General features: G+C 35.0%; 1 protein-coding gene across 4 annotated transcripts in view; it reads right to left on the bottom strand.

The window, feature by feature from the left end:
• CACNA2D1 (calcium voltage-gated channel auxiliary subunit alpha2delta 1) overlaps window positions 1-25,445 on the bottom strand; it is a 359,436-nt gene that overhangs the window by 17,517 nt on the left and 316,474 nt on the right. For 2 of the 4 annotated variants that reach the window (XM_064421876.1, XM_064421879.1), the window contains 16 exons: window positions 21,634-21,705; window positions 20,469-20,540; window positions 16,615-16,676; window positions 14,846-14,922; window positions 13,621-13,635; window positions 12,874-12,934; window positions 11,071-11,168; window positions 9,007-9,091; window positions 8,736-8,798; window positions 7,675-7,778; window positions 6,355-6,441; window positions 5,932-5,999; window positions 4,588-4,626; window positions 3,282-3,353; window positions 2,693-2,845; window positions 2,533-2,585 (listed from right to left, as the gene is read on the bottom strand). In XM_064421876.1, the coding sequence (XP_064277946.1) occupies window positions 2,533-2,585; window positions 2,693-2,845; window positions 3,282-3,353; window positions 4,588-4,626; window positions 5,932-5,999; window positions 6,355-6,441; window positions 7,675-7,778; window positions 8,736-8,798; window positions 9,007-9,091; window positions 11,071-11,168; window positions 12,874-12,934; window positions 13,621-13,635; window positions 14,846-14,922; window positions 16,615-16,676; window positions 20,469-20,540; window positions 21,634-21,705 (1,181 nt within the window). The remainder of the gene's footprint in view (window positions 1-2,532; window positions 2,586-2,692; window positions 2,846-3,281; window positions 3,354-4,587; window positions 4,627-5,931; window positions 6,000-6,354; window positions 6,442-7,674; window positions 7,779-8,735; window positions 8,799-9,006; window positions 9,092-11,070; window positions 11,169-12,873; window positions 12,935-13,620; window positions 13,636-14,845; window positions 14,923-16,614; window positions 16,677-20,468; window positions 20,541-21,633; window positions 21,706-25,445) is intronic. The other 2 variants (XM_064421878.1, XM_064421877.1) reach the window with 2 other exon arrangements.

Here is a 25,445-nt window from a genome sequence, read left to right as displayed (position 1 = left end):
TAACACACCCAAGGAACATGCTCCTGAATTAGATACTTTACACTCATTAAGGTTCATTAAATCTCTGAGAAGGAGATCAACACTGGAATACTATATTTTAAAAAAGCATTACTGTAACACTTGACTTTTAAAATCATCTCTGTTCTTGCTCATGAGCCACGGACTACATTTTCTTCCTATATATGCTGCCAAAATACTTAAGCTTAAAAAGAGCTCTATTTATTTTTTTTCTTCACTTATGATGGCATTTTTCCCAATTTTATTTACTTAAAGTAGGTATCAGCTTGCCACACACACAGACCCTTTCTCCTCTACCAGCCTGTCAAAACAAGAAGTGCAACAGGTATATTTTGACTCCATGCTTCTCTTTAACCTTCCTAAGCTGTATTTTCCAGCTGTCAAGTTTTAGGCTTGCTTCTACCCAGAAATATGACCCAATCTCATCTCATTCTCTTCTAATACTTGTTGTGCAGAGAGAAGGGACTGAGTAACTTCTTTCAACCTGAAAGTTTTTTTCTGCTTTTCTAGTGAGATTCCTATGTAAAGAAGCTGAATATGCCTGTCACCTTCCCCATGGAGGCATTCCCTGAAGGAGTTCTGGATTTACATCCACAACTGTGTGCCTTGAATCATCAGAGGGACAGCACAGAGCAGTTATGGATCAGAAGAGACCTGATTCTATTCAATGGTGATGCAATTTGCTGAAAAATAGTAATCCTTTGTAATGGCTTACCTCAGAATTTACAGGGAACTGAACAAAAAAGGCAGCCTGGGAAAACTCCTAAATCTCCTGACTTAAAGGAGCATGAAGGAGAAAGGACACGTACTGTCTTAACCAAATGCTGATGTATGCCATATAAATTTTAAAAATGATAGCTTACACCTTTATTCCACATTTTTTGCCTGAAACACTATAGCTTTCTTTAATAACCTGGTTTCTCTTATTTCCCTGTACTTGCTTTTGCTAGGTGCCTCACTGAATCCATTTTTGGCCATCTCTTTTCACTTTGCTTGCTTAATGGCCTTCTCTGCCTGCTTCTGACCTAGATTCCATTAAAAACATGGCCATAGTAAAGTACTTTAATGTTGTGCTTTCAAGTTAAGCATCACACAAAATAAACCTCAGGTCTAAATTGAGACCAGACCGCTGAGTCTGATTTGAACACTGATAAACTGAAGTTTCTCTGTGTAAAAGAACTCAAGTTTCTCTTCTGGATTATTGCCCATCTCCAATTTTTGAATCTTGCTGTTGTCCAAGAAAACCAAGATTATTTTTCTTCCTGTTCACTAAATGTAATGAACAATAAAAAACAACATACTGTCTTCATAGTGCTTCTGTGAGAAAATTATTATAGCGTTTTTCAGCAGCTACATATTTTAACTCTTAACTTTGTAAAGGAGCTAATTTATTGCAGTTTGGTAATTATTATTAGGGAAAAGTATATAATGAATCTTTAGAAAAGGACCAGTCTCTAAGGGTGCAATTTACACCACAGCAAAAGCACCACATCAATGACAATTACTTATCTCCATAAGGAAGGAGCTGAGGGAAGTAGCTGATATGAGTGTCAATCAACATGGCTCTGAAAAAGGTAAAATACCCCACCTGAGCACTGTGTCAGCTCTGCAGTCCTCAGCACAGAAAAACATGGGCCTGTAAGTGGCTGCAGACAAAGGCCACAAAAATGATCAGAGGAATGGAGTGCTTTTGCTGTAAGGAAAGGCTGAAAGGCTGAGAGAGCTGGGGTTCAGTCTGAATAAAAAGAGGCTCCCAGGAGACCTTATTGTGGCCTTTCAGGACTTAAAGGGGGCTTTTAAGAGAGATGAAGACAAACTATAGCAGGACCTGTTCCAGTAGGATGAGGGGTGATAGTTTTAAACCAGAAGAAGAGGAAAGATTCAGACTAGATACAAGGAAGATTTTTTTTTACAATAACGATGGTGAAACACTGGCACAGGTTTCATATAGAGGTGGAGATGTCTCATCCCTGGCAACATTCAAGGTCAGGTGAGATGGGGCTCTGATCTAGTTGAAGATGGGCCTGCTCATTGCACGGAAAGTTGGACTCAATGACTATTAAAGACTCTTTTCCAACCCAAATGATTCTATGATTCATGTGTTTTGTAAAATGATTCACTGAAAAGCGAACATTGATTTTCTTAGGACTTCTTACTAGAAAAAGGCAAGGATGATATACTGAAATAGGAAACCAAGTGATCAATAATTCAAAATGTGATAATTTAGACTTCACAATTGCCCATCATACCTAGACCATTAATCCAAACTCTGCTTCCTGAAGCTGATTTTGTAGTCAGAACGCACAATCACAAAACCTGTCAAGAGCAGTTTTTAATTGAACTGTTGACAAAACAGTCATGTTTGAGACATAGCTAAGAATTTTCATGATGAGAAACTGCAGAAACAAAGGGTCCAGAGAACTTTTATGGAGGAAAAAAATCCAAGTCAAATAAAGTTTCAGCCCACTGAATAATTAGAATTTGGATAGAGATTTCCTACACACTCATACTTACCAGGCTGCTGCTGAAGCCCACCATCCAAGCTGCAAAATATCTGTTATTGTAGGCTGGAGAAAATAAAAAAAAAGTAAGAGGTAATTTTATTTATATAAACATGTATAAACATGTGCAGACTTTCAATGGATTGTCAGCTACTGCACATGGGACTACTGACCACATAAGCAGAACGAAGTCCAGCTCCTTGCTTTGGTTCTTCTTCGGGATCACAGACTGACTGATAGTCATAAGACTTGTTAAAGGCATACAGGGACATGTTAATCAGGTTTCGCATCAGGCCAGGATCAATTTCACCGAAGAATCTTCCAATCTGATGGGGAAATACAGAGAGATATGGTAAAACATTTCCAATTATTTTTCTCATAACAAAATGCACAGTTCTAAATTCCCCATTTAGACAGTAACTGGTAAATGTAGCATCAATGAAACCCTGCCTGGGGAAGAGCAAGAAGAATATGAGAAAGAAGGTGTGTGGATAACGTACTTTTGGCCTCATCCTCTTAAGTCCATTGGCAGCCTACCAGCCTAATGGCAAAGCACAAAGAATGAAACTTGGTAGCAAGTTTGGCATCTTCATCTATAAAGAAAACTAAAAAACACTAACAAATCTCCTAGAATTTCTAATCTGGCAGTATTTTTGTGATTCAGAAATCTTTAGATTAAGTTGACAGTTAAATGCTTTTCTTTTTTCTCTTTTAACTTCTTCCTATTGGTTTTCATGTACTGTTCTTAAAGAATATACATACCTGTTGTGTATATTCATCTCGATTGGACATCAAAAGAAATCCACCATCATCAAGGATAACGCAGTCTACATGCTATTGTAAGAAAGTGAAATATGTTTACAGGAATGATTTGTCAATAGAACACTCTGTAAGAAGCCACTTTTTTTTTTCCAAGACATCAGAGTATCTTCAAATCACAAACCAATAGCCAAAGGCCAATTTTAAGTTATAATAATTAGGATTATCTGTATAATAAAAGTTTGAACAGATCAAAGGCTTATTTGTGGCTTAATTTCATAAAAGTTGTTTTGCAAATTCTTATTTGCTCAATACTTTGTTAGTTCCAAGAGTGCTATATCCTTATTAAATCTGATTATAACTGGAACTCAGTTCATAATAAGGGGCTACAGCTTCTCATGTGCTTCAGCCATATTTAAAGTACTTTTCCATTCGCAGCTTTCAATGATAAAAATCTTAAGGGCAGGCTCCCAGCTTGCTAGGTGTGATTATTTTCACTTGTCAAGGACTGTAGTGGGATTATTCCAGGTGTCAGGTGCAGGAATGGGAAACCCACTGATTCCATATGCTTTGCACTTTGTAAAAGATTCTTGCAGCCAGAGATTGGAGAGATAGCAGTGAGGTCAAATAGATAACTCCCCACAGTACCCTTTCTGCTGTAATTCTTGCATTTAATGTTCTTCACATTCCTCAAAACACTCAGAAGACCTGAGCACAGAAAAGCTTTTAAGCACATGGCAGAACCTGATATGGTGACAGTCCCTGGATCTGGGCTCTTCTGGGTGCCAGTAGAGCTATAGGATCCCCTGATCCTGAATGTGCTGGGAACCAGTGGCTGTGGAAAGGCACGTTATGGACTTTGGTGGTTCTAAATTTTGCAGTTACCCTTCTCTGAGTTACTCTTTTTTTTTTTTTTTTTTTTTTTTTTTTTTTTTTTTTTTTTTTTTAGTATTTTTAGAAGTTATTATTTTATTTTTTCCCCCTCAGGATTTGTCTCCTGTTTTGCAAATTATTGTTATATTTTTATCACATTTTTCTTGACATCATTCTCTATTGCTTTTCCTGTATATTTTTGTTTACACTTGTTCTCATAACTTCATCACCATAACCACTTCACCTGATTTTATTGATTTTATGCCCTCTTTCCCCCCTTCCCCTCCTAACCTTCATCTTTCTCAAGACGTAAACAACTAAGTTCTGTTTTCTGTGGAATTACGACTAAAATAATAGTGATAGAATCTGTTTTAGATCTAGAGAACACTGAATTTCAATACTCTGGCAGATATTCATAAATTGAACATTTTCTTACCATGCTATTTCTTTCACAGCCACAGATTTCACTGTTGCACTAAAAAAACCAGAAATATGGTAATCTTCATAAAAATGTTACAAAATAAACTGTATTTTGAAGCTATATTAATCATTCAAGACAAGAAAAAATGATTCTATTTTCAATATCTGTATATAAACTTCAATTTTGAGTGTGTGTCATTTATCAGAAATATCTCTCTTAACAACCTGTATTCTGTAATTATCAATAGCACAATCTTGACTGCCCTTCTCAAAGAATCTGATACCCTTTAACACTATGCTGAGTATACATAAATAGTTTGGAGTACTTGCCAGAATGTCAGTGATGTGAACATAAAGTAAACCAGAAAGAATAGGAGCGTTCCCATGTGTTTGGAGTTTGGAAAGAAAGCCTTCAAAAATGTCTTCTTTGACCAAGAAAAGCTTCAAAGCATGGGAACCTTGTGTGATAAAGGAAGTCCATCAACCCAGCTGGCTTTTATGGCTTTGATTCCTAACGGGTTTTTTCATGTTCTTGCAGTATGTAGTATGTGTACACGTACACACACAGCTGTGTCCTCGCATTGTGTCCTCAGCAAAACAACTACCAGGTGATGCAGGAGTCATCAGGATTATTTCTGAAATATTCATTCTACTTTCCATCTTTCACTTATGCATTTTGTCCTTAACTGTTCTGACACTTAGGCAATGCACTTGCCTCCCCATTGAACTGCAGCCCCAATACCCAAACCAGCCAGACTCTCTTACTGATTCCCTGAACATACAACCAACCAAGCAACATTGCCTCACCCAGTAAGAAACTTATGTTATTTAAGTTTCTTCATTTTGTGCCATTTCTTCCACAATTCACTATCAATTCCATATTTTCTTTTTATTTAACCTTTCCTCCTTCCCATTTACACCTCAGATGTATTACACATTAGATGTACGGAATGAAATGGTTAAGCACATATTTCATTAAGTTCTGCTAAAATGCTGTGATGTCGGTTGCAATATAAATCCTCACTGTTCACTGCTTACCCATCCTGGATATTAAATAAAAGAAGATTAATCAATTGTTTTACAGTTTTATTCACTGCTATGGCATAGTCTTAATACTAGCTAGAATATGTCATTTTTCTTTGTCTCTATCCATGTCTTATAATTATGAAAGCAAGACACGTACAAAATACGGCCTATTTCAACATAGATTTATTTTGTGCATTTGGATGATTTAAATACCACAACTACTTGGCAACTGTGCATCAGTGTGACTCTGGCACAAAGAGACAGTAAACCTATTTGCATCTGAAGCTTTGAGAAATGCAAATAAAGTTCAAAAAAGACTTGGTCAATTGCTTACCAGGCTCTTGATTGTAGTTTTTGTGAAATTTTCCATCCAGCTGGTTGCATCAATTTTTATTCCAACAACTAACAAGAAATACATGAAAGTTATTTTTTAGTTAAATGAAGGGAAAAAAAAGGTAACTGTATAATTCTAAAAAAGGGGGAGAAATTATAAAGACATCTAAATCACTGAAGTGGAGAAGGATGAAATACGATTTTTGTTCAGTTGTCCGATCATCAACATCATTCATGAGACTAGTAAATTAAATACTCTTACTCAAATGCAAACAGATTTCCACTAGCAAGATTAAAACTGTCTCAGAGAAAATAATGTTATTATAGAGTGAAGTTCCTTTGAAATCTCAATTAAATTTCCAATTCGCTATTGAGCAACAAAAATAAATAAAGTATTTCGAGTTTCAGTACTACTCTATCTTACCTGCTGGCTTCAGAAGTTTCCCATCAACTTGTATTTCCACAGCCTTGCTTACCATAATACCTGATTCATAGCTATTGGCACCACTTTCTGACAGTATAGAAGAGAAAAAAAAAATAGAAAAAGAAGTTAGGGTGACATGAGGGCCTTTTCCTCTGAAACTTAAATCTATTATTATTCAAATACCAGAATGATTTAAAAAAATCCTTGTCCAAAAGCACTGACCCAGGTGCAGTACACATTTATCTCCTTAGATCACAAACACTGTCATGACTAAGAAATATTTGTGCTTACTTTTCTTCTTTTTGTTCTTTTTTAATGCTTCATAAATTTAACTATAGCATTTTCTTCTGCAAACAGAGCCATGAATACTTGTACACATGTCAGCAACTCTGTTAAAACCAGGATCAGAACCAAAGATTTTATCCTGATGTCTGTGTATTTTTCAATGCAGGACATACTGACATGACTCACTAATGTACAATTTCTGCTCTGACAGACTTGAAACTGTTTTCAACATTGCTTAACATGAAAAGGCAAGTTAAAAATAGATTCCCTGGAGCTATTTGAAGAGCAGCAAAGGCTTCAGGGAATTTTACTAATTAACATCTTTACATTTTACTGAGAAAAATAAATAATTATGAAAAAACAGTAGTGAAGTGTTGGATACCATATGTTTAAGAAAGGAGTAAGAGATTTGTGGGCGCATCTGTTTTTCGACAAACTTGAGAAGACTAATGTTTCTCACATCAATAAGCACTTGCTATTGTGCTCATATAGGTTTTAAATGTCACAATATCTCAGACTAACTGGTTTTGGTGAACAAGTGCAATTGTAAATAGAATTCAAAAGCAAAGTTTGAACTAACTAGTGGTGCAGTGGATGGAGTTATGGACTCTGGACCCTTATACTTGGTCCCCCCAAGTGCTGGGGGTGCTGAGACAGTATACAGAACTCAGCTCTGTTAGGATTTTTCGGTAGTGTAATTGTCTCTGAGTGCAATTTTATTTCACTTTATGTTAAAATAATTCTGCTGAAGTATCTCTGTAAAGCAGTGTTTCAATCCACTGAATGAACACCAGTACTCTGGATGTTTGCACTTAGGTTAATTCTGAGCACACAGGGCCACCAGAGTAGTTGACAAATTATGATAATCTTGTTTAGTGCCTCCTAGCTTTCCCTTAATAATGAATATTATCCCAAGATTTCTGTCCGTATGAAGTGTCATGCTTGCATCTTTTGTCAGTGAGTTCATCTGATATGGAAAACCTCTACTTATATTGAACTAGATAGCTCTGACAATTCTAAACTGTGATGACTTACTGTTGTAGTATGGAGCTGTGAAAATATAGTTGTCATTATCTAAACTCCTCTTATAGAAGCTGACTTCATAAGTTTCAGCGTTTTCCAACCAATCTTCTCCTGCCCTAAATTAAAAAAACATACAAATCAAAAAAAGTCACTTTAGAGTCTCATTAAGTCTGTGCTGTGGGTTGTTTTCTTTCAGTGTTTCACAGTTGGAAAATGTGAGATTCATTCTTATAGTCCTCAGGAACTGTCAATTTTCACTGGTTAAAAGACAGGTGTAATCATTAGAAAAACTCCAAACAAACAAACTTTGGGGGAAAAAAATAGTATTCTTGGAAAACCACTAATTTAGTCTCATCACTTTTAGATTTGTTGTGACAAATACAACTGCAACACTACTTAAATCTGAAGGAACCTTTACAGCACATGCCATACTTTGAGCTTAATCCTAAAAGATTTAATATCATGAATATCTCAAAATAGGAAAGAAACTCACTTGGGAAGTAAAATTCATTGCCATTTTCACATTTTGGGGAAACCTAAGAAAATAGATACATTTGCCATTTACCAGTAGATCTGTACTGGTGCTCTCATTATTCCCAGTCACTCGTGGGGGTGTATATAGTTTATTGCATGTCACATTCCCTTTTTGTCCTCTGATAATGATACATTTTTCTCTCTTGAAGTCTCTGGACCATTAGGTCTCATTTTAGTCTAAAAATATATATATATCACCTACTACTTTCCAATATTTGCAGTCTGTCAAACAACTGAATGCTTGGGAGTAATTAGGAATTAGCATGGTCCCACTGCTACTACAAAGGCATAGTTTTGCTGCTACTCTACACTGATTAGAAACTTGTATTACAAGGGCCTGTCATGAAAATAATTGGACAGATTAGTTTCAAGCAGTGACACAGGTAAAATCAAAGAAAAACAAGACATTCCATTAATTTCATAGCTATCAGTACAAATTAGACCGTAGAAGACTGTAGTTTTTCATTCAATAAAGCCACTCTTTAACAGTCCACCCTTTCATGCATCAAAATATCATATTATTTTGTAATAATTCTTACCTTTTGGGGAACACTCTAGTAATTCCACCATCTGTAACAACAAATTGTGCAACAACTCCATCGCTGTAAATAAAAAGATTTAAAATGAAAACTGACTGAAATTCTCACAAATTTCTATGTCAAGAGTTGCCATTAGAGTGCATAACTCTGAATAAATACCTATTCTCTGTAACATTAACTGCGTATCTGTATATGCACACAGATGTATAAGATTTTGTTTTCAAACTCTGAAATGCATAAAAAAATCACAGTAAATAAAAAGAATACTTACAGCGACAATTTACTCCAATAATTTTGGACAAGTTCAATTGTAAATCCTGCATCCAGCAAAAGTCTCATGATCATGTCAGTATTACCTATCAAAAGAGTTAACATGTAAGTCATCTGTAACCATGTGAGATGGAGTTTCAGCGAAAGCCTAAATTGCAAATCTGAGTTGTCAAGATTCTCCAGCCACAAAAATTGTGGCTCTTAATATTAGACATTCTGCCTAACTTCAAATTATGTCATGTAATTAGAGTCAGACAAATGCTCTCACACTGCTGAGTTCACTTAAACATTTTCTTCGTACCCTAAAAATGTGTGTTTGTGTCACAGGAATAAGGAAGGTGATAAAGGTATAGGCCACAGCTTTGCAAAGCCCCTAAAACTGCAAATTAACCTTTTTTTAAAGCATGTGTTCATTAAAACACTTTTTATCTCAACAGATGCAAGGAAACAATTCCTAATGAAATTCAACTACATTATAAATATATTTAAATCAATTAAGTCCCAGGTCCTCAAATAAAACACATTTGTCATCTGAATATGGATACAAAGAAATAAACTCATTTTGAATCAGTAGCTTAGACAGAGATGCCATGTGTGAATTTCTTTGAAAAGATGCTTTGAAGTCAGTGCTTCTCAACCACCTTTTTCAGTAACACTTTAGCAGAGTTACTGAAGAATATTTCAGTGTGGGGGTTTTATTTGTTATTCCTTTTGAAAAGCATTTTAGCTGAGCCAATTTCTATGGCCACTCAGCCCTTTAACACTGTTAATAATGTTTATTTATTAAGAAGATTATTTTTAAAGTAACTTAATTAATAAGAAAAAAGTAGACAGAAAAAATTGATGCATTCTCCAAACTGAAATACAGCAATAAGTGGATAAAGTTTTGGAATAAGTATTTACTAAGCACAATTGTATACTACAACATCACAAAAAGTGGCCTCAATATTAGCTTAAATATTACATAATTTTAATGTCTTATTAAATTTTATTAAATTATCATTAATTGCTTTAAGCACTGGAGGTGAATGTTTTCATTTCCAAGACTGAGTCAAGGTATTCAAATAAAATTTCAGTCAGTCAGCAATGTGTCAATGAATAAGATTATTCTATTAAAAGAACACCAAACACCCCTACGTGCACACAAAAATATTCTATTAAAAGAACACCAAACACCCCTACGTGCACACAAAAATATCCTTTTGTGAGAAGATATCGTATCTAAGTGGACATTCCTTCAGTTACATGGTCTAGCACAGAGATTCTTTCTGAATTGACCACTTATCCATGACAGCAACATGTTAAAAAGACTTCAGCAAAGCAAGAAAAAAAATATTATTCCAAGTATTTATAAATTATTAATAATGATAAACAGGTGTGTATGTATCAAACCAATTCCAAACACTGATATTTTCTGGAGAACAAGGCATTAGCACCTTACTGATGGTAATAACTCTTCATTTATTCTAAACAGAGGTTAAGGCTCAGTCTCAAAAGATGAATTAATCCCTTCCCAAAGTCCAGTGCTCACCATTGCAGCAGTTACATGGATCTGTGGTCTTAAGCTATTCAAGCCCAAGTGAAATCTCTTTAACCAATTTGTGAACCAGCAAAATAAATTCCTTATCTTTTATTCTGCTTATTGGGTATTTTGGTCTTGGACTTCTTTACTTATTTTGGAATAAAATTACAAGAAAGCAGGTTGAAGATTTCATTACCAGATTTTCAGTCTGTTTGAGACCTACTTTGGCTGCTACACTCAAGCGAGAAAATATAAACTCAAAAATATTTGGAGTGTATTAAAATGAACCAGTATTATTTGATGCTTGAGCAAGATGGTGAGAGGAATTATGGAAAACACAGGATAGATAATGCCCTGCAAACTTTCTTAAATAATATCAGAACTTGAAAACTAATTTTACACTCTCTACCTTGGACAGAAAATCCCAACACTAGATACATTTCTACTTAAAATAACAAACCCACAAAATGTGAGCCTGAACTCTCATCCGCAAGTAGGTGTTTTCCTAAGGAAATATTTCAGTGAGGTGAGAAGTGTACTTACATGATGAACTGGTTGGAGTATTTCTGTCAATAAATTCATTGAGATTTAATAGGAATTCGGTGTTGTTTTCTGATTTTTTTACATCGTTACAGTATTCTCTGAAAAACAACAGAACATCAGTTTTCTATATATTTTTTTCTTGGGCTACTAAAGCAGACGATTTAGAAGCCCAAGCAGGCTTGCACAACTACTATGAAGTAGCTGGTACTGCTGTGTCAATTGGCTGCCATGATCAGTATTTATTGATTACCATATCAATTATTCAGACAACTGCAGGAAATAAAGTGTTCAAATGCCTGCTAAGCATTTGTTAAGATTTGGATTGTAAGAAGACTGCATGTATGAAATAGGGCATAGATTCCCTAAAAAAACTGAGTAGTAGTGTAGGACATATTAAGACATCATGGTCTATACACTAAAAATATGCCCAGTGAATTTAAATTGCTTCTGGATTAAACTGCACTGAAAGAACCTGGACTGCTGGTGAAACATAGACACCCCATGCCCAGCTAAGGCCAGATTTATAGATTAAGGTTCTATAAACCTCTGAGAAGTTTTAAATGCAATTTTATTAGAGTACAAACCACAGGAACATATAAACACTCTTTGTTTTGACATATGCAAAGCAGATAAACAGTAAACTCCTGCCCCTTGTATAATGAAATAAAGTAATATATCACTGGGCAATTAATTGAATGCAAGCAAGAAAAACAGATGACACTGGGCATTTTGGAGGCAAATATTATATGATGAATGACATTAAACAACTTTAATTAAAATGTAGAGTGTTTAGAGTAAAACAGGGGGTTTCTCATTTTAAAATGAGCTTTTATATCAATTTAATTTTACACACAAAAGAAGTGTGTTCAAGTATTTCATATGACTTCTTAGTCATAAGATAAGTCATATCTTATTACCCTTTATTTGCCTTACTATAATCCAGAGATACCACAGGCAGAATTTACCTTACTATACCAATATTCACATTTAAGCAGAGCTACATATCAAACAGACTTTGTTCTGTAGGATAGTAGGGACTTGCTGAAAGCTGTAATTGGTACAATTAATTCTCAATAAATTCAGTCTTTCAGAAAAATTAAAGAGTTGAATTAGGATACATTTTAAGATAGAAGACTTCACATAAATCAATCTAATAATTGATCTATTAATGGAAATTTAAAAGTACACAGAAATTGAACAGATTAAAAAAACCCAAATAATTCTCAATTATCTTAATTGTACAGCACTTCCTTTCTTTATCATAGCTATCTTTTAGAGGAGCTCAATTTTTAGGAAGTCTTTATCATACCAGGTTTTCCTTGCAAACATAATATTAAAAGGGAAATAAGAACTGCAGAATTTCACATTTAAAAAAACTAAAACATCAGGAAACAAATGAAATTAATACATTTTCAATTACTTAATAGTTTTTATTTTCAATTAATTGAAAATTAAGTAATACTGAAGTAATAGAGAGCTTTGAAACCCTTTGTCTTGAAGTTGGGAAACATGTTGTGGTCAGTATTATGAAACTTATTTTAAAAATAGTTGTAAAATCTTAGAAGTCAGAACCACAAGAAATACCCAGATGTGAATATTTTTTCCATTAAAACATCAATATTAGTTTTTATATCTCTCCAATATGAGCAGAAATCAGAGCCTGAAGATGCTATTTACATTCTAGCATGAAAAAAGATTGATAATTTGTTACCAAATTAAGCTTTATTGGTCAAATCTGTATTCTCCATGTGCCAATAATCAGATCAGACAGAAATAACACTTATTACTGGGAAATCAACCAACCTCGGAGCTAAAAATGTATAGCCAGTTTCATCAAAACGATCAAACTTCAGTGATTCCGTAACTAAAAAGATGAAGAGCAAACGTCAAGTAAGTAAACTGGAATTTTTGCCATTGTTTCTCTCATCAAACTATTTGGCTAACTTTTGCATGCATCCATGAATTTAGAAAGAAACATTTGACACTTTCTCCTAAATGAATTCTAAGCTTCTCAGTATTTTGCAACGTAGAGGAAATTACTTGATTATTATATACAACATACAACTGGAAACAGTATGAAAATATCTAATAATTTATTTAAGGAAGAAATTCAATTAGTATAGCAACATGAAAATAAATGAGATATTTTCACTAGAAATAAACTCTAATACATACAAATATTTGTGATGCTGAGTTGTGAGAATATGAAAAAAATACTACTAATATTTTCTGTAATAAAGTGTAAAAATCTCAATCGTAGTAGCATCACTGTAAATCCTACCAAAAAAAATGGCTTTAATAGATGATATCACTGAACACTGAAAGGACTAGACAAAGAAGGATTAGAGATTAGCAACATATTAAAAAGTGCATGAGAACAGAAAAATACTTCACTTGTTTTTCCCTTTCTATTGCTATGGGACCCAATGATCATGAAGAGAATCCTGAGATGAGGAATACAGAGGAGAATATCCAGTAGGAATAGAAATATAAGTGAAAAATATCAACTGCAGTAAACAGAAGGAAATTGAGCAACAAGAATATACTTGCCCTTTTTGGCTGTCACTATCCATCAGAAAGAGAAAGCAGGGAAACAGAAAAAAACAGGGTAAAGCACAAGGGGTCACAAACCAATATTTTATTCAAACAGCCCCTTGAATAAAAATATTGTACATAGATTCAAAGGTTCAATTTACATAGAGCTGTAGTCTGGAAAAAAAAGACAAACATCTCTGAAGACTGAAGAATAGGTTCTTAGTTATTTCTCAGTACCTTCTATACACTGTGGCTATTTCAAGGGTCTGTTTTGAAGGTTTTTTGATACAAGTGCAAAACCGGTTGATCTAATGCATCAAGAGAATCATACTCTCTGCTTAAAAAGTTAAAGTACTCTGTATTGGAAAAAAGTTACAAAATTAATCACTGATTATTAAAAGTTCCTCTGTTCTTCTTCACATGTGGGAGCAATGGTAGAGGAGAGTGATGTAGTGCTAATCAAGTTTTATCTAAACGGTATCTATGCCTGTCTGAGATTTTTGTGTTTTTTAAACTTCCTATTTAACTACATACTTGTTCTAAATTTATCATAACACCTGGATAAAGTTAAAAGGCTGTGATTGGCTCTATTTTGTGTACTACCTAGATTACAGTTAAGCTACACCTAACAAAAAAAACACCAAAACCGAGCTTTGAATACTGGCAAGTATACAAGTATAATTTCCAGTTATCACTTCAGAATCTGCAAATGGTTTGAAATCAGTCTAATATAAAAACTACAATGCAAACATCCACTAAAACTATTTGTAAAAAGCAAAATGAAACCTAACTGCAACCCAAACCAAACATGGCTTTCACATCATTCTAGCAGAGATAATTTGCTAAATATTATACTGTAACTAAAATACAAAAATAAGGAGTTATACTCTTACAGTCTCTAGGACAATATTTTGTCCTATAATAAAATGAAAAAAAAAATAGTATCCAGACCCTTAAAATGACAGCAATAGAGGATACACAAAGCAATGATTCTATAGGCACAGAGCAAGGGGTAGGGATTGTCAGTGGAACTGACATGTTCTGCACATATTCTATTTTTATAGAATATTTCTTGCACCTTAGGTATTACAACAGGTTAGAATCATTGCTGAAGTTTTTTGGGTACATCATGGTAACATCACTGAATTCCACAAAATTTATGAGTTTCAAACATTGCTTTTTAAGTGAATCTGAGACTTGGCAATGCCAGACAAAACCAGGGAATCTTTACAGTACTTACATCTGGCTTGAGTTATAGGTTCATCTATTTTGGCTTTAATATAATAAAAGCTGTATGATGGTAACACCAGTGCCAAACTGCAATAGAAATGAGACGAGTAAAGCAATCATGTTATTTGCAGAAGTTTACTACTTTCAGCTTCTTTGTGTTTTGAAAGCAATTAACTATTTTGTAATTTGGACTGTCATGAGATGAGGCACACACACTGTGAAATACCAGCCTCACACTTAGTAATAGACCCAAGTACATTTATGCCAATCCTGATGGTCCCTGTGTTTATTTGCATTCTTATTTACACTTTTAAACACAAATGCACTTTTTAGCAGATAAGCAGAGAATTTCCAAATAACTGGAAATAAAAAAAATACATTATTTTTGTATCTTCCTCTGACACACTTAACATCCCAATATAACATGTCATGGTAATCACTGACTGCAAAATATCACTTAGTGCTGTGCTGATTTGTACACATCATATTACCAAAGGCTCTCACTAATAAAACAACAATCCATATTCTCTGGGAAATGTATCTGGCAATACTTGCATTCACATTCATTGCATTCAGGATTCAAAAAAATATTTTCTTTAATCATGCAGTCACCAGAAACAATTATTTATTGTGTTGTATAACATAATTGTACAGTAATACTTTAAGATTTGCAGAGCATTTGGAAAGTTTTCTTTTATATTAAACTTGTTTTTGTTCAACATATGTAGGAATTATTTTTGCAGCTAAATTCTATACATATGTAGAAGAGTTCAGTTCTAAAAATGTATGTAATGGGCAGGAGATATGAGTAATCATTAAATAGTTATCATCAACTCCCAAGGAGCATCCTTAATTTTTACATTTGGATTTCATTTAATTTTTTCACTTGGATTTCAGGAACTGCAACAGTTCCTAATGAAGAGCTGCAGAAATTAACATTAAAAATCTTGCAGAGTTGACCCATAAGTGAGCTGACCTTCAGTGACACATTTGCAATTTATACAGAATATAAGTGAGCTTGCTGAATATTTAGTGATAGCCTTCTACCAATTCTCCTCTAGGGAAATCAGTGGCAGTGTACCTGTCATTAACAGTTACTGCTAGCAGAAATTGCTAATTAAAATCTATAATTTTATGTTTAATAAGTTTTCTGCAAGGATACTCTGAGGATTTATTGCTATATCTCATGCCAGAAAGCCCAGGCAGAATTAAGAAGTCATGTAAATCAAACGTATTTCTCTAGTGATTACTAGATGGCAGTCTGATAAAAACTTCCTTTTCTTACAGAATATAAAGATAGAGGCAGTTCAACAGAAAACTGGAATAATGAACAGAAGATCCTAGGTTTATGTTCTGTTGTTAAAACTGATTTGTTTAGTTTTACACTCAAATTAATGTTTGCATTGTCAGTGACTATACACCTGTGCAAAAGACAACAGAAATTGGGATCCAACTTGTCTGAGGATTACTGTAATTTACCATAACAGAAATAGCATTTTGGTTAAAATTTGACTCAATATTTATACCATGTAGCTTCGAGCTAGAGTAGTTTAATTTTCCTGAGACTTGGAAAACCTTTATTTGTTTTGGGTAATGTTAAGGAATGTTTCAACATTCCTTCCAATGTTACAATGTTGTGTGCTTAAATTAATTCTAAATAACATACACACCAGTTTCACCTTTGCTAGTACAAAAATTGTAATGCTAAAAATATCAACCAAAATTAATGAAAAGGACACTTAAATAAACAAACGAAGTCAGTGAACAGAAATGAGTTACCTGTAATCAGTGCCATTCACAGCAGTCCATGTATATGTTCTGTTTCCTTTATCAATATACCTCTACAAAGAGATATTGGTGAAAAATGAAATTATACAACTAAGGAGCTTTAATAATTGCAACCCTTCTTTGAGAAATACTGTGTAAAATAAAGTATAAATCTGTTGTATTTCTATTTATTTTTTTCTAAAATAACAGGTTGAGCTGCAACTCCTTTCCTTAAATATATTCCAAATTTATGTTTTGCAAAAGAATCAACCACATAATTTTTATTGAACATCAGCAAAATTGAAATTTAAATGAAACCAGACAAACCGGACCTGTAATTTTCACATTAGCCAGACCTATGAAAAGCATTATCTGCATGATTGAAATTTGATAAAAAAAAGGCTTTCTCTTTTATGGATCATTTTGCAGTTAAACTAAGAAAAGATAAAAAAACCCCAACCAAACAAACAAAAACTCAGTTACAAAAAGACTTTGTAGGTAAGTCTTTAAAAATAAAAACACCCAGAGCCTGTCCTTTCAGGTCACAGCACCACTGGCTTAAGGCATTTAAATTTGAATCATAACTACAGGCAGAGTCTGGTAACCCTGATTTTATAGACACCCCCTGATAAACTTAGCATGTGTTTCTAATCTAATTAGGAAGGTCTTGAATTTGGGAAAAAAAATGTAACATTGAAATAAATGTTTATTTTTAAATAACTTAATATATTAGGATAATCTTTACCATTTGTTTCCTTGTGGTATGAAAAATAGCATGATAGGCACAGTCCCACAGTTCCCCATAGATTTAATCATGAATCCACCTGGCTGACATTGTTTTACTCAGTTTTCCACTTTGAAACCTATAAGATTATGCCAGCTGCAACATATTATTACTTTAACAATCAAATTTTTGTAAGTATGCCAGCACTGAAGACTGTACAGCTGTTGCACTGCAACATTGCAAACATTGGTGAAAGGTACCACAAGTATACCTCAAGGTTCTTTCTTTCCCTGTGGTAAAAGGATAGTGGGAAAATGACAATGGCTTTGGAAAAGTGGTGACTTATATGACATCAATAAATTGAAACCCTCTTATTACCTGGCTGCTGCTTTTCAGTAAAGCATGAAAGGATAAATAATTTAATAGTAATTTTTGAGAGAAAATTAAAAAAAGATGAAAGAAAATGAAAAAAAAAGATAAAAGAAAATCAGAAAGAAGATGCATATAACAGTGTCTTGTACCCTGATGCATTTCATATTTAAGGTAAAAACATAATTGAAGAGATTCCTATCGAAGGCTATTTATACTTAATGTGTACTTCAGGCTAAAAGCAGCCACTTGAACCTAGTGCTGGCAGTCCCTCCAAATCAGGCACAGTGCCATGGGTACCCCCACAAGAAGAAACAGTGCCCAAGATGGAGGGGAGGGAAGAGAAGAGCTGGGCTGTAATTAAATCCTGTTGCCACCAGCAATGTCACAGTGCTTGAAAGCAAATTGGCTGAAAGCTCCCTTCAAAGAAAACTCAGCAGATAACTCATCCTCACACCTCAGCTCCCATTTACCTTTGCCAGCTTCCTCAGTGGGCAGTCTGAGCCCATCCCATCCCCAGCTGATCACAGCCAAGGAACTCACACATGTTTTTGCAGCTTTTGTGACCCTTCAGTTTTCACTACTGCCCACCCCTGCTGCCAAATGTGGCAATGCTTTTGTTCCTATGGCATCTTCTCTGTTACTTGGAAAGCCCCTGAGGCCTTGGGAGACTCAGAGCACCCCACCCACATTTGCTACAAGTCCAGTCTCTATGCTGTAGTATGAAGTCATCTCCCAAGACACTGCTGGGGCCAGCTGCAACACAAAAGGAAAGCGATGCAAACTTAAACCAAAAAAGCAAAACAAAAAGAACATAAATTTTAAGCCCGAAGACTGCAACTGTCAGTTCAGAGCAACCGACCACATCAGCCCATTTTATAAGAAAATATATGAAGCTATCAAGTGCTAAGTGATGCATGGCTCATGCGTGGCCCGTGGTTTAAAGCAGCTTTTTTCTGGTTCTAGCAGCCTGGAGCTGGGAGCTGCAATGGCTGGAAGCAGTCATCAGCCAGCCAGCTCTGGCTGCTCCTTTCTTCTCTCAGAGAGGTCTGGGTAGAGGAAGAAATCTTGGGCCATGGTGAAAGGGAAGGTGAGGATAATTAATTTCATTGGCATTGAGACATTTGGGATCAAAGGCTGGGATATTTTATTCCAACACAGATTGTGGTCTGGGCCGTGTGTAACTGGCACATTCTCATGCACCCAGGGATGTTGCATCCTCCCTCCTGCCCAGATACTGTAACTGACCTCAGCATTTGCAATACTTCCCTCCCTCTTTCTTTGGGCAAAGAGTTGCAGGACCAACTGTTTCAGGTCTTTTGTAGAACAGCCTGAGAAATGTACAAACAGCCTGAAATCTCTTCAAAATGATTGCCATTAATGCAATTTCTTGTATAATGCTAATCATGTTGTATTTTTATTACCTTCTAACCCTTCCTCTTCTAATCACCTACACAGAGCCTTTTTCACCCATAAGTCTAGAAAGGCACTCCTTAAACAAAGCAACATAATTCTGAAAATGTCCCAGCATGGAGTCTCTTCCTTCAGTAGCAGTTTATCCTCATCTCAGAGGCCAGCAGGACTTTGGACTCACTCTCAGTGGCTCAGGAATGACCCATTTTCCCTTAAGGGAACAGACTGGTGGCATCCTAAACAGCATGGGCTCCTGACACAGGTGAGGGGACAGAACTGGCATCCACTGGGGCTTTCTCTGCCCCAGAAAACACCTATTTGTGCACCATTCTCCAACACTGGAACCATTCAGGAAAACACCACAATTTTTTTACACAGCAGGGTTTACCCAGAAATTGTAAAGCAGTGTTGTAAAGCTTTGTTTTAGCATTTTACTGTGAGAAAGCACAAAACAGTAAAGGAGGCAAGGGCACTGCTGATACAGGTCTTCTAAAGAATATAGCAAGAGGGGAAAGTCAGTATGAATTAACTGCAAGAAATTCTTCTAAGTATTGTTATAGTGACTTTATATCTATGGGTTGTGCAGTGTCTGCTGAGTCATCAAATTAGATATCTTCAAACTGACTTATGGTCAGAGAAAAAGACTTTCAAAAAGCTGTTGTGGAACTGTAACTGTTGGGCGTACTGTGGTCAGAACTGCTCCTTCAGCACACCAGTCATGATTTCTTCTCACTGAGGTCCCCATGAAGTAGAGCACCCATGTAATGACCCATATAAAATTTGAGTATTTCCCATTGCTAGGAAACATGTCTGCTTATTAGAGAAAACAGTAGCAATGTTTTTCAGGCATAAGTATTTTGGACAAGAAAATAAAGAACTCAACAAGCTGTTCAGAAAGTACATGATATAACTGTAAGATGAATTTGCTTATCCCTAAGTCTTCATTTATGGCACAAAAATATTACTTTATTATTTTTTCTCACAACTTTCTTCCCATTCAACCACAATATAAACTACCAAACCCATCCTCACACATCTCTGCAAGCAAATTAAGCACTTTGTTTTGGAATTCATGCACAGAAGTAGGCTGGGTCCATTTCCTGTTGAACAGAGTGTAAGACCTCATCAACAACTGCCTGATTAATGATGCACCAAAGAAACCAAGAAACAAAACAAGTCTTTTTTCCTAAGTACATTATTATTTTTTTTTCACTATAAGCCAGTAAAACTAGCATATCTGGAGGGAAAAAATGGTACAAATTGTCATTACAAAATGAATATCGCAGCATTTCAGCATTTCACATTATTTTTCTGGTTTGGTTTATTCCTGTAAATGTAACTCTTCGGGTTCCTATCTTACCTCATCTTGGGACTTGACCAGTGTTTCAAATGTTTTTTCTCCACTTTCTCCATCTATCATTTTTTTCCGAATCTATTGGCAAGCAAGAAATGGAAATAGTGAAATAAAAAAAAGAGAAAGAGTGTAGGTGTTGCATGTAACATGAATAATCATTTAAGTAATCAAAACATTTCTTAAAAACACAGAAAATGCTAATGGAAATGGCAGCCACAACTCTTAAAAAAATAAGTTTTGTTTACAATTTTCAGATTTTTCCAATTACAAGTTGTTTTATCCAAATATATACTCCATCAGTGGAGTTAAGAAGCAACAGTTCTGATATACTTTCAATTGCTAGACCATGACATAAAACTCCTTGTTGTTTGGGCACTGACAGAGAGAGAATGAATTCTGTGTCCATGAAAAGAAGTTTTGCCCAGCATTTCTTGTGCCTGCCAGCACATCTGTGTGATTCAGGTAGAAGCACTGATTCACAGAAACACTTTTGTACTAGCCCAAGAGCAACTCCCCTCTGAAGCAGCCATTTCAAAGGAACTTAAGGCAGAATTAAACAGATACCAAGGCAGGCTAATTACTGTCAATATAAAAGAACAATTTCAGTGAAAAATATATTAAAAATGTAAAATGTTTAAAAGCCTTTCATTTGATTTCAGAAAACTAACTGATTATCTTAAAAAGTTATCATTTCTGAATATGTTACAAAATCAGTAACTGAAAACTATGCAGAGGAATTAATTTGCTGTCTACATTTAACTTTGTTTCTCAGTTCTCTTACTTGTCACAGAAACGATTTTGCACTAATAGGGAATTATATTAAAATATTTCAGGTAAATATTCTATTAAAAAGTGTTATGTTTTGAAAAAAATTTCTAGTTTTCTTTCCCAGAAATTGTTACTTCATGAAGAAAAATTTAAGTAGCAATCATGGTATTTTTCAAAGTGAAAGGAATATAATTCATTGCCCTTGCCTATTAATAATGCTGGGGGATTTAATTTATCTAAATATAAATTCATCTCTATATAAAATCATCATCTTAACAAATTTAATATTTAGATTTATATTGACATAGATATCCATTAAAAAATCTAGAACATTCATTGCTTTGCAGTTACGACATGATGAAATATGAGCAGCAACAAGTGCTAAGAAACCAGGTAATCTCACCTCAACTTTAATATCATTTTCCAATTCAGCATCTAGAAAATCCAACGTAACAGGTTCCTGGGATTTAGGATTCTGAAGCAGAAGACATTAAATAACCAAATAATAAAGACAGAGTATTTTAGTATTACAAACCACTCTAATCCCTTCATTTCAAATTAGCCTACTTTAGTGGGTTTACTTACCCATCTATTTTAATCTCTTGTAGCATTACTAGTGGCCCTTTCTCATTCATTTTATTTTGTTGAATAGAGGTTAATTGGATAAGTGAAAATCAAATTAATATTAATTGACAGTGTCTGTCCACAGCCTGTCATGTATGGGGCTCATGCTGAAATGCTGCTCCCCCTTCCCCTTCTCCTGGTATGTCACAGACTGTACTGCTTTGGAAGGAAGCAGAGGAAGCAGAGGAAGCAGAGGATATGAGTCTCTCACTTGATATCCTGCCTCCAAGAAAGGAGAGAGAAATTTGGGAGAGTTTTCCACTCAACCAGTAAGCTGGGCAACTGTACTCTGCAATTTTACCAAGAGCAGACAACACAGACTTGAGGATGTGAGGTGGGAATAGATTATTGTTCAAGATTCAAAGAGGCAGCAATTACAGCCAATTATTTGGGGTTTACAAAAAAATAAACCCCATTGTTATTGTCAGCATTACAGGACTTTCCTGAACACCTTGGAGTTTTAAAAGCATTTCTTTTGGCATCAGCACTGTTATCTCAGTTTAGAAGATGGAAACCTGTAGCACAGAAATACTGAAACCAAGCTTCCAGACCTAAGGAACATTGATGATGTCAACCCTCAAGTATGGAGCACAGAGAACTTTAGTGACCTACATCTGTAAAAACCCTGGCCCCACAGGAGTGCTGAAGACCACTGTAGCTCTGCTGAACTAAATTGGACCACTCTTCAGCCTCTGCTCCTCTCTCAGATGCAGTCTGCATTTACTTGGCCAGAGCCATCTACCATATGAGTTCTTGGGAATCCAACTTTTTTTCTGGCAATTTTGCCTAAGCCCCATTGACTGTATATTGTGTGTGGTGTAAATATCATCCATCCTCATAACCAAATAGTTATGTAATGCACCCCCTAAAAGGAAGTGTATTTCTTTATAACTGGGAGTATGGGGATGTATTACTTAACCATTTAAATCTGACAGTTCAGAGTAGAAAATGAAAAAAAAATAAAAAAGGGATTTCAGCAATTCTCCTATACTGACATATAGACTAAGGGCAGACTAAAGTCCCTTCCTTCAAAATTACAATTATATTCCTCATATTGTAGCATTCTCTGGCAAAGCTAAATGTACATGTGACTGTTCTATCAAGGAATGCAAGCATGTTTCATCACAATACATGTATGTACTAGAAGAAAGTAATATCCTGAACAAAGGGTAAAAGATGCCTTCATGTAACAGTCTGGAGTACTAAGAGCTTAACAGTAGCCCTTATTTTCAAGATTGTAATATAGAATAGTTCCAGAAGAAAAAAGATTATTTCTTCCTTTTCTTGAGGATAAAATGTACAAGTCTCTGGCTAGACAGAATCATTCTTGTTCTTAAGAAGACTTACTGTCTGCTAAGAGAAAAAACAATACATTTATTCTCAGGAGGAGAATATGTACTGAAAAGATTGCAGACAAAGATTCTGGGTATTTCCTTAAAATATTTACTGAAAACTTCAAGAAAATGTTTGCATTTCTTTTTCTATATGATTAATAAAACTAGCCACTTCAATATAACGGCATTAATGTATGCTCCCTAATTCAAAATTATTCAATTATTGCTATGCAGTTGCTTTTCCCTCCCAACAAATTCACACTCTCAAAATAAGTAACAAAAGGTTAAAATGTAAAAATAAATAAAAATTTATATATCTTACATGCAATGGATAATGAATAGCATGGTCAAACCCAAACAGCATGCATGAAGGCATTGGCATGGCAGAGGAGGAATTTATGAAGTTCACATTCCATTCCAACACAAAAAGGAACAAAGAAGAAAATACATGGTAAAAAAAAAAAATAAAGCCATCACATCAAATCAAGGTCAATACTTATTTCAAATGATAACCTGGGCTAATTATAGTCAAGGAGTCCCAAAGACAAAATAGCAAACTTTAATTATATGAAAATTCAAGTATGCATTAACTATTCTTCCTTTTAAGATTTATATTATATCACTTCACATTTCTTAGATGATACTTATGAATCACTTTTAATAGGTGAAAAAAACCTAACCATGTACAAATACATTCTTAGATGTGCCTGAGGCACAAAGACAACCACCAAAATCTAGAACAGAAAATTGCTACACTGCTACTTTAAAAGGGAAGACTAATTCCTCTTTATGCCTCTTTCCCCCAAAAATATTTTTACCAGTATTTGGGCTCCATAATTTTTATTTCCAAGGTTGCCATTTACTGGGGTTTATTTCAAGCCTTGAAGAAACAAACTTACAGTTCAGTTTGTTCTTCTCTTTATCCAGTCATGCGTGTAACATGACTGGAAAAAGCACACTATCACCACATTCAGCAGCACAACTTAACAAAACAGAACAGAAATGAATCACTAGCAATGAAGCATGCAAACAAAAGGATTGCAATCCATTTTCAGCAGGACAAATAAAGGCAAGGATCTATAATTTCAATGACAACTCATGAAGGAAACAAAGAAAGAAAGAACTGGTGCAGCAACACAAAAAAAGTTAATTAAAATGTGTGTTTTGGGAGGTCAGTTCTCACAAATTCTATGTATGACCTTCTTTGCTGTGTTTCAGGAGCCTAGTATTTACTCATACCTGCAGTACTAATAAAGACAAAGGCTATTAGGCTTTAAAAAGAAGTGATGGAAGAAGTCAGCAAAATCCTGTGCCACAGAGGTAAATTCAGGAGCATCTGGAGTGGATGGGAGCCCAGAGCTTTTCCAGTGCACTGCCAGGCAAATCCAGCAGCAGCCAGACCACACCATGGCAAGCAGAGGAGCCAGGTAATGCTGAGAAAACCAAGATTTTTTTTTTTTTATTCAGTGCTGATTTCTCCAGTGCACAAACAAAAATCCCAGCCCTGAGGTGGCTTTCTACACATGTCATAAACACAGCCACCCAACAGTCTGTGAAATCATTGACTTGGATCAGGATTTTACACCATGTTTTACTGGTGTTGCTATGCAGGCCACGAGTTTTGCATTACAGATTCCCATATGTGTAAGAAATCAAATTTGATATACTGTGTTTCAGTTTACTGTTTTTCTCGTTACAGAGTTAATATATTCCTTTAGTAATTTATAAGTTTTCATTAAGTGTTTTCTGCTCAGGAATTGCATTACATAAATGTGACTAGTTACACTATTCAGGTTAATGGCAGTTAATTCTGTGCAGTTGGGTCTGCTAAACTGAGCAAATTCTGTGCAAATAGCAGATAGAACATATTCTCTACTCTGACTTCCCCAGGGAAAAAAAAAACAAAACAAAAAACCTGAACAACTCATAGTCTGTAATTTTATGCAGCATACACTGCACAATAAAATGGCAACAAAGTCACAAGAATTGTCTTCTGATCTTCTCTTGACTTTGGGTTTATGCAAGCAAAGCCAGCACAAGTAGTCTCTTTTTATTTCCAGTCTTCAAATTAATTTCAACATCTGAAGAAGAATTTTTACAGCACGACTCTAATTAGCACCTATTAGTAAAGCATCATAATTTAATGGAATGCCCTTCACTACAGCCAATAGCATGTTTTCTATTATTTAAACAGGAAAGGATGCAAGCTTCATGCTTTGGAAGCTGTTTGTCACAATGAACAGTTCTCTAGTTAGAT

Source organism: Passer domesticus, chromosome 5 (assembly GCF_036417665.1).
Source record: "Passer domesticus isolate bPasDom1 chromosome 5, bPasDom1.hap1, whole genome shotgun sequence".
Classification (NCBI taxonomy): domain Eukaryota; kingdom Metazoa; phylum Chordata; class Aves; order Passeriformes; family Passeridae; genus Passer; species Passer domesticus.
This window is presented reverse-complemented; position numbering and strand designations above follow the sequence as displayed.